At 57.9% G+C, this 8,485-nt stretch overlaps 1 protein-coding gene across 1 annotated transcript; it reads right to left on the bottom strand.

The window, feature by feature from the left end:
* Positions 1–1,194: 1,194 nt before the first annotated feature.
* On the bottom strand, positions 1,195–8,274 carry LOC309410632 (opsin-5-like; the record flags this gene model as incomplete). Its single annotated transcript, XM_082007068.1, has 5 exons — positions 1,195–2,363; positions 3,151–3,479; positions 5,684–5,811; positions 6,424–6,586; positions 8,187–8,274. The coding sequence occupies 5 exons, from the start codon at positions 8,272–8,274 to the stop codon at positions 1,809–1,811; spliced, it is 1,263 nt and encodes a 420-aa protein (XP_081863194.1). The 3' UTR covers positions 1,195–1,808.
* Positions 8,275–8,485: the final 211 nt, after the last annotated feature.

The raw sequence follows: 8,485 nt of genomic DNA, 5'->3' as shown, positions 1-8,485 counted from the left end.
GGCAGGGCCGCCCGCACCCCAGCACCCTTCGCTGCTCCGCAGAGCTCGCGCCGGCCCCCGCGCCACCTGCGCGGGGACTGGGCCATAACGCCGAGGGCAGAAAGCCCAGCTCCTGGTTTTAGTGCCTGGGTTGCTTAAACGACCGGTGGCGGGCACCTGCCGCCGGCTCCCCCGGGAGCACGGGCCCCCCCGCGTTCCTGCGCGCCCCCGCAGCCGGCGGGGCTTCCGTGCGGCGCTCTGTGTCCTCGGGAGAGCGGCGGCTGCTGCGGCTGCGCTAAGAAAAGGCAGCGGTACATCCCTGCTCCGGGAGCGACTGCTAAAAATAGCAGCATCTGTGTCTGGAGAGCGGAGGGAGAGCTCAGGGTCAGCTGGCAGGGAGGGCAGGCAGGGCAGGCAGGGCAGGCAGGGCGCAGCCAGTGATGGCATCGGGGGCAGCGGCTGTTTCCCAGCACTCGGTGCAGAAAACCGTTCACCACTCCCCTGGAGCACGTCCGCGATTTCATGCTGCAGCTCTGGCTGGTTTCGTTCGTTACCCGGCATCGTTAAGTGCTCCCATGAGTAACTGGCCAGCTGGGTGCCGCAGGGCAGCACGTTTCCAACCTCTGCTACTGACTCTTCTCATCACCTTGAGCGCATCTTTTAATTTTGGGGCATAACCAACCTCTCTCAGCACCCTGGCCTTGTTATTCACCCCCTGCAAAACAAAACCGGCCCCCGCCGTGCCCCAGGCAGGGCACATGAAGGGCTCCATGCTGGGGGTGGGATGGGGACCCCCAAGCTCAGCCCCAGGTGAGTTTCCCTGCGGGGCTGCCAGCCTGCTACTGCGGAGAGACACCTCCAAGCATGTCCTGCGCCTGCCACAGCAGAGAACCTGGGGACTTTTCTCTTGATCGCTTTGCATCGGGCCCTTCCACAGCTTCTTGGGCCTTTTTGTCACAGATTCTTCCCGTGGGTGAACTGCCCACACTGATCTCCAGATGCTGACTACGAGCCCGCAGGATGCTGTTGCCCAGGCAGCTGCTCCCCTGTGCAGCAGGGCAGGCTGCGCGAGCCGCCCCGTCGTGCCAGCCGCCGGGAGACATCCCACAGCCACAGCTGGGTGGGGGGTGGACAACCAGGATGGTGCTCGGCCACGGATTCGCCATTCCCTGCCTGGGAGCACAACCTGGGACTGCTATTGCTCGCACCGGGATTATTTTAACCCCAAATCATTACTCTAAACACAAGCTCCCATTTCAATCTATAGGTCGGCGGTGGGGTTGTGCTCAAATCGAGGGAGTGGGGTTACCCAGCCTGCACAGAGTAGTCTCCCCGGAGGTATATGAAGATGCTTCATAATCCCAAGTGAGGTAGCTGAGCGGCGCAGTCCCGCTCCCCGAGGGGCTGGAGGAGCTGGCGCTGGAGATGGGATGCCTCTCGGGGCCTCCTGGCCCCCAGCCCTCCCTGCCAGGCACAGTTTCTTAAGACAACCAAGTTCCTACTTGGTCATCAGAGCACCAGGATGGAAAAGCAAAGGCCAAGGGCCCAGAGAGCAAGTTGCAAGAGAAACTGCACCCTGGACTTGCACCCCAGGCAGATTTCAGGTACTGGGGTACTGGGGTCTTTTTTTTTTTTTTTTTCCAAGTGCAAAGACTAGGCTCAGAGTTGCAAGAGCCAAATCAGAGGGGGAGGCAAGGTTGGTCTTGAATTTTCATGTCACTTCACCTGCAGAACATGCTAGGAACCCATCAGATATGTAGGTGAGAGAAAGGTCGCGCTGGGGTTTATCTTCCAGCGCGCTGGTAGGACGCAGCCGGGCACGGCTGGCCTCAGAGAAGGTCTTTCATGATGCCCGACGACAGGGCTTCCCCCGCCATATTCACAGCACCCAGGCCTGGCCTTTTCCGTGAGACAAGCACCATCACCTGCACAGTCCTCTTCAGCCCGGGCTGGCAAGCAGCTCCATCGCCCAGGAGAGCCAGGGGAGCACGCCGGCGCGAGCTGCCGGGCGCCTGGGGGGGTTTGTGGCACTTGGGGTAGTTACTGAAACACTCAAAAGCGTCGTTGCAGTTTCTGCAAGCCCCAGGGTGGTCACCAAAGCCCGGGGTTGGGAAGGGCTGGAGCGCGGCGCTCGGGCAGCCACAGCAGAGGAGGGTGCGGATGGCCTGGAGGAGCACCATGTCCTTGGAGAGGAACTTCTGGAAGTTGGGCTTGAAGAGCAGGTACACCAGCGGGTTATAGAGCGTCGAGGACTTGGCAAAGACGGCCGAGAGCACAAAGGCCAGCGCCGGCACCTGGCTGGCGTCACCGAGGACTGCCCACAGCGCGACGACAGCGTAAGGGGTCCAGGCAGCCAGAAACCCCAGGCACACGGCAATGCTCAGCTGGAAGAGAAGGAGACGGAGACGGCAGTGCCATGAGCCTCCTGCAGCACACGCAGGATGCTGACACCCCCCCGAAACTCAGCCCTGTGCAGCAGGACCCTGAGCAGTTGGTCACATCCCCAGGGAAAGGTGCTCAGCCTTCTGGCCCAGTCACACTGGAGCATCAGGGTGTCAGACACCAGGGCAGCAACTCAGCGGGGCCCGACGTGGGCACACAAACCTGCGCTCACTGCGACTCCCACCCATCCCACCTGGGAAAGCCGGGAATTGCCCGAGCTGGCCATGGCAGACAGGTACGAAGCAGCCAGCGACGTGGCTGCGACCAGGCTGGCATCAGACGCCAACAGCAGCACTCGGAATCCCTCCAGCAACACGTGTGCTGGGGCGCAGAGCGACCGAGAGGCTCTGGAAACGGGCCATGCTCAGACCCCCCTCCTCTAAGCAGACACAAAGGTTTCCTTTGAGGCCAGGCTTGCAAGCTGTTTTCTTTCATGTTTGTTTTTTTCTAAAGGGTATCCACTTTTTTTGTTTGACATTTCCTTGGTAAATTACAGTATTAGCTAGTAGTCCGAGGAACAATGACACATGCAAGCTCTTCTCCAATGTAAACTCCTCTACCTGATGGCTTTAAACGAGGAGAGATGCGTTACTACCCACATGGGTACAAACACCCGGAGAACTCAGCGGGAGCAGCAGGCACCCTAGCAGAAGGGGTCCTGCCGCATCCGCCTGCCTGTGGGGCCGTGGGCTGGAGCGGGGCACCCCGAGCCCCCGAGCCCTCCCCTACCTTCACGATCAGGCTGTGCACGCTGCGGGCTCTGCGCGGGGGGGCCGTGTGCTGCCTGACGGCTCTCCGGGACACCCGCACCGTCCAGAGGATCAGCGAGTAGGAGACGAGGATGAGGAGGCAGGGGAGAAGGTAGCAGAAGATGAAGAGGGCGAGGATGTAGAGCGTGGCCTCCCTGCTCGAGGCTTTCCACGTGATGCAGCAGGCCGTCCCGTAGGGCTCGGGGCCGTAGCTGCCCCACTCGGCCAGGGGGGCCGTGGCAAACACCAGGGCGTATGCCCAGACGCATAGCAGCAGCACTCCGGCGTGGCAGGGCGAGAACTTGTTGCCTGCGGCAGAGGGATCGGGGTAAGGATGGTTTCCCGTGGGCGAGGGGGAGCGCAGAGAGGGGCTGACACCCCGAGCTGCCCACGCCTCCAGGCTCCGGGGACGAGGCCAGCCGCCCCGGGCCGGGGCCGCCCCTGCTGCGCACAGCATGGCCGCACTGCAGCCACGGCGCGGGCAGAGCCCCTCGGGCGGGCGGCCAGAGCCAGGAGCCAAGAGAAACGCAAGGGTTTGCCCCGGTCCGGGCAGCAAGCGGCGGGATCAGCGGCGCAGCCTCGCTCGGCTCCGGGAGGACGTGCTGGGAGGTGCAGAGGCCGCTGCTGGCGTGGGGGGACGCGCTGCGGCCGCGGCCCCGCGGGCAGCCGGCGGGGCGGGAGGGAGGCTGCCTGGCTCCAGCAGGCTGAGCACGGGGAAGGGAGAGCTGGCTCCAGGACTGCTCAAAGCCATCCCAGTCACCGTCATTTGAAGGACCTTTTCCTCACTGGCAGACTGGAGCACTGGGGGAGGTAGGTTTTTTCCTTTTTGTCCTGTGCCCCATCAAATCTAAAACACCCTGATCTTCTAGGAGCTCAGTGTAAAGTGCTAAATCTTCAGCCATACACAGCAGTAACATTTTTCTTTGGAACTAAGCAATTAAAAGCACATTGAGATTAGCCATTTCCTCACAGAAAATGGGCCGGGGCACCACAGGGATATAAACTCAATGAGCCAGGCTGCCAGGCCCTGGCTCATCTAGGGAGCAGAACCCGCACGGGGACAAGCCACTGGTACCTGGGCTGCCTTTTAACAGCCAACTTTTATCTTTATCTTTCCTTCCACCTTTTTAGTGATCTCATGAGCTGTTGTGCTGGCACATAACCAAGTTGACTCTGCTCCCGCATCACCCTTGAGACACTGTCAGCTGCTGGGGACAACACACATTGGTGGCTGGCAGCAGCCGCAGGCTCGGGGCAGACGGGCAGTGAGCCACGGGAAAGGAGGTGAGGATGCACCCTGAGCTGCTCGTCTGCAAATCGAACTAGTATCTTTGATTTCCCATTTTAATTCTATTTTTGGTCTTTAATCCAAAGTCTATTCTGAATCATAGAACCACAGAATCATTAAGGCTGGAACAGACCTCTAAAATCATAAAGTCCAACCATCAACCCAACACCACTGTGCCCACTAAACCGTGTCCCCAAGTGCCACGTCTACAGGTTTTTTGAACACTTCCAGTGCTGGTGACTCCACCGCCTCCCTGGGCAGCCTGTTCCAATGTTTGACCACTCTTTCAGTAAATAAATTTTTCCTAATATCCAATCTAAACCTCCCCTGGTGTAACTTGAGGCCATTTCCTCTTGTCCTATCACTAGTTACTTGGGAGAAGAGACCAATACCCACCTCACCACAACCCCCTTTCAGGTAGTTGTAGAGAGCGATGAGGTCTCCCCTCAGCCTCCTCCAGACTAAACAACCCCAGTTCCCAAGGATTAGCAGTTGAGCTGAGGAAATTAAGAAGCAACTCCAAATAGGAGGAGCCGTAAATGTGTAGGGGACACCCCTGGGTCCCCTCGCTTCCTCAGGTGCTCTCTGCAGTGCATACCCACAAAGAGCCGGTGCCTAAGCTTAGGGCTGCAAACATTCACATTAGCTCCATGGAGGAAGGCCAAGTGAAAATAAGGCTACAGAAGTGAGCTACAATTCTGCAGACACCGCCCTTCCACATTAATTATTTTGGTGAATTAAATACATTTGGCCTATGGCTCTCCCACAAGGGAAAGCGGCTCTTCCTTGCACTGCCAGAGCTTGTGGCTTCCCAGGTGCGGAGTTTGCTCTGGCCTAAGCTCAAGTCTGTGCACGGGCTTTCGAAACCCTGTGACCTGCTGCGACACGGCAGCTGGGACTTCTCCACAGAGGGAGGACAAGCCCCTTGATACTTTTCCGAATGATGCTCCTGAGCCCTCGAGTGAGGCAGGCTCTGGGGGCAGGGGCGGCGGAGGTGCGTGCGCGGGCCGTGGGCGCCCGGGCTGCGTAGCCCCACGCAGGTGGAGGGGGGCGAAGACACAGTGATAAAAGCCTTCAGAGTCTGCTGCTGTACGGACTGCCAGTCGGTTGCCCTGGGGCAAAGCTTTCCCAGAAGAGGTGGATCTGGCCCGTAAGAGAAGGAAGAAGGGTGATGTTAACAGAGAAGGTTGTAAGTACAGATCAGATAAGGCATCCCAGCACCTACCATATGCTGGGAAACAGACCTTCAGGCAGCAAACGGTGCTGAGCACCGCCAGGCTGGCGAGGCTGCACAGCCCGAACAAGACCCCGCAGAAGGCGTAGAAGGTGCACACCGCCTGGTCGAACAGCCACCTGCAAGGGAAAGCCTGCGTGTAAACCCAGCCCTTCCCCTCTGCCCCAGGGCGGCTGGCTGACAGCCCCGGCCACGCTGCTGGGCAGGAATTTTCTGTGCGGTCCCTGCTCCGGAGGAAGGCCGGATGCTTCCCAGCCTGCTCTGCTGGCAGTGGCGGGTGCTGGGGCCTCAGGTGCTGGGTCCCACACCAGAAGCAGAGCCGACTGTGCGTGGGGCTGCTGCAGTGGGCTGCACGGATACTGGCCCCTGACTGCCCAGGAAAGCATGGGCATCACCTTGTCCCTAATTTGCTCCCTGAACATCCCAGTGACAGGCACCAACAGAGCCACGGGAGCTGCCCTGATCCACGCCGGCGCACGCCACTGCGGTGCCCATGCCGTGCGGATGCCGGCTCGGAAACCCACCACCTTGCACAGCAAGTCTGTGTGATAAGGTGGAGGGAACAGCAAGCCACCCTGCTGTGGGACAGATGTCTGTGAGGTTACACAGTGCCACCAGACAGACCCCTTGGGTCCCTCCGGACCCCCGGCAGGGATCTCCCCGTTTCAAGACAAGGTTTGTAAACTGCCCTGGGGGCCATCGGCCAGTGCAGAGCCACTTCCACAAGGTACCTGTGTGCAAAGAAGGAGGAGGTGGCCAAGGGGAAGAGTGTCACTGTCATGCTCAGGTCACTGATGGCCAGGTTGACAATGAAGAACTCTGCAGGCTTCAGCATGGACCTCTTCCGATAGGCCACCAGCAGGAGCAGCGAGTTCCCAGAGAGGGACACGATGCCTGCGGAGAAGGCAGAGGAACGGTGCTGTACGTAACAGAGCCAGGAAAGGAGCCAGGATCTCCTTGAGGTGTCTGGAAGCAAACAGTGGAGATGTCTCCAGAGGGTGGGAAGGGCTCCAGGCTTCCCTCTCTGGAGTGGGCTGAGCAGGGGACTATGAGCACATCTGGAGCTGCTTTACATCGAATTTGGTCCTTCCCCTTCCTGAGATCCTACAGAGGCATTTGGTAGGAGGGCAGTGATGGGGTGAGACTGCAATGGGCTGCGGGTGCAGGATCTGGCCAGAGTCACTTCTTCCAGCTGGAAGGAGCAAGGGGGAACTTCCTTCCAGCTAGAAAAATAACGGGAGCTTTGTGCGATTGCTCTTCTGATGTGAGGCCAAGGAGCTGGGCCCCTTCGCCTTTTTAATTTCTTCCTGGTAATGTCACTCCTGTGAGTCTGTGTTGTCCAATATTGTGGTAACAAAATAAACAAGAAGAAAGGCATTATGAAGATCAAGGCAAATCCAGACTAAACAAAAGAAGGCTCTTTGTTTGCTACTAGCATATTTAAAATAACAGTGGTGATTAAAATTTTATAACAAGGGCTTTCTCTCTTTTTTTTCTATTACATAATTGTTCTTTCATTGAAAAGAGGTTTCAGTGTCCTCAGAAGGGGAATCTTTGCTGCTCTTGGGGCAGGTTGGGTAGGATAAGAATTTCTCCCTAATGGATTAGGCTATAAATTAAATATCATGGTAAGAACCAGCTTCCAAAGCCACTGAACGGCCAACACTAACGTTCCTCTCAGGAACAGGTTTCCCCACAAGACCTGGCCAAATCCAGGGCTTTGGAGGCTTTGGAGTCGCTGGAGGGTAGAGTACTGAGACGTTTGCCCTTGTTCCCAGCCTCACGAAGCATTTTTCCCACAGAGCTAGTTTCACATCTGTACTAAGTACATTTGATTCGCTTTACTAACTCCTAGAAGCCGTAGGTGCCTATAGGGCTGCTGGCAGTGCCAGTGGCACGAGCATCCCTTGGCTTCCCCATCCTCGCAGGCACGAAAAACTCTTCTACTATTTGGGAGACAACTTCCAGAAAACTGTAAGGTTTTTCTCTGCCCATCATTCACTTCTGGCCCAAACAGGGCGAGGCCACCTCAGAGCATGTCCCAGACCCTCAGTTTTGCCTGCTGGCTTTCTAGTGCCACTAACTCCAAATCACAGGACATTCACCAGCATCTCCTGCTGAAAGCAAGGGCCAGCTGGAGGTCCAAATCACCTTCAATAGTCATGAAGCTGGCAATGCTAACAGAGGGTCCCTATCCGTCTCACATTGGTGGCTGCAGTAGGAGTTTGTGCACGTTCCTCAAAGGTTGTTCTTCAGCTTTCCAAATATTTAAAAACATAACTGGTACTTGCAGCTCCCCTGAGAGGGAAATGCAGTCACCACACTTTGGCCAGATCATCCTTTTGAGTAATGCGGGGGCCAGTTTGATTATTCTGCTAATGACTGAACACTTCTGGAAGCATCAGTGATGGCAAAAGGCCTGAACGTCTCCGGCAGGCAGGCACCGGGGCTGCCCGCAGCAGGGACACAGGTATAACAGCCTGTCTTTCCTTACCAAAGACTAAATAGAGCGTGCCAAAAATCAGGTCTTCTCTCTCCGATAAGGTGGAGACGAACACCGAGGCGTTGGACGCGTTTCCCATCTGCAAAGCAAGACACAAATGCAAGCGAGAGCGAACGCTGGCTAAGGAAGGAGTGCCCGCGTCCCCGGTTCCCGGGGAGGACGGCTCTGCCACGCGCGCCCGGCATGGTGCTCCAACCAAGCCAGCAGCGTGCAGCCCCCCGGCCCCCCCGCTGCGGGCGGTGGCTTCATCAACGCCGCGTGCAGCACTGACCTACCCGGCCGGTAATAGC

This window comes from Phaethon aethereus (assembly GCF_964289735.1).
Source record: "Phaethon aethereus genome assembly, chromosome: 16".
NCBI lineage: Eukaryota > Metazoa > Chordata > Aves > Phaethontiformes > Phaethontidae > Phaethon > Phaethon aethereus.
The sequence above is the reverse complement of the archived record's forward strand: the minus strand, read 5'-3'. Positions and strand labels throughout refer to the sequence as shown.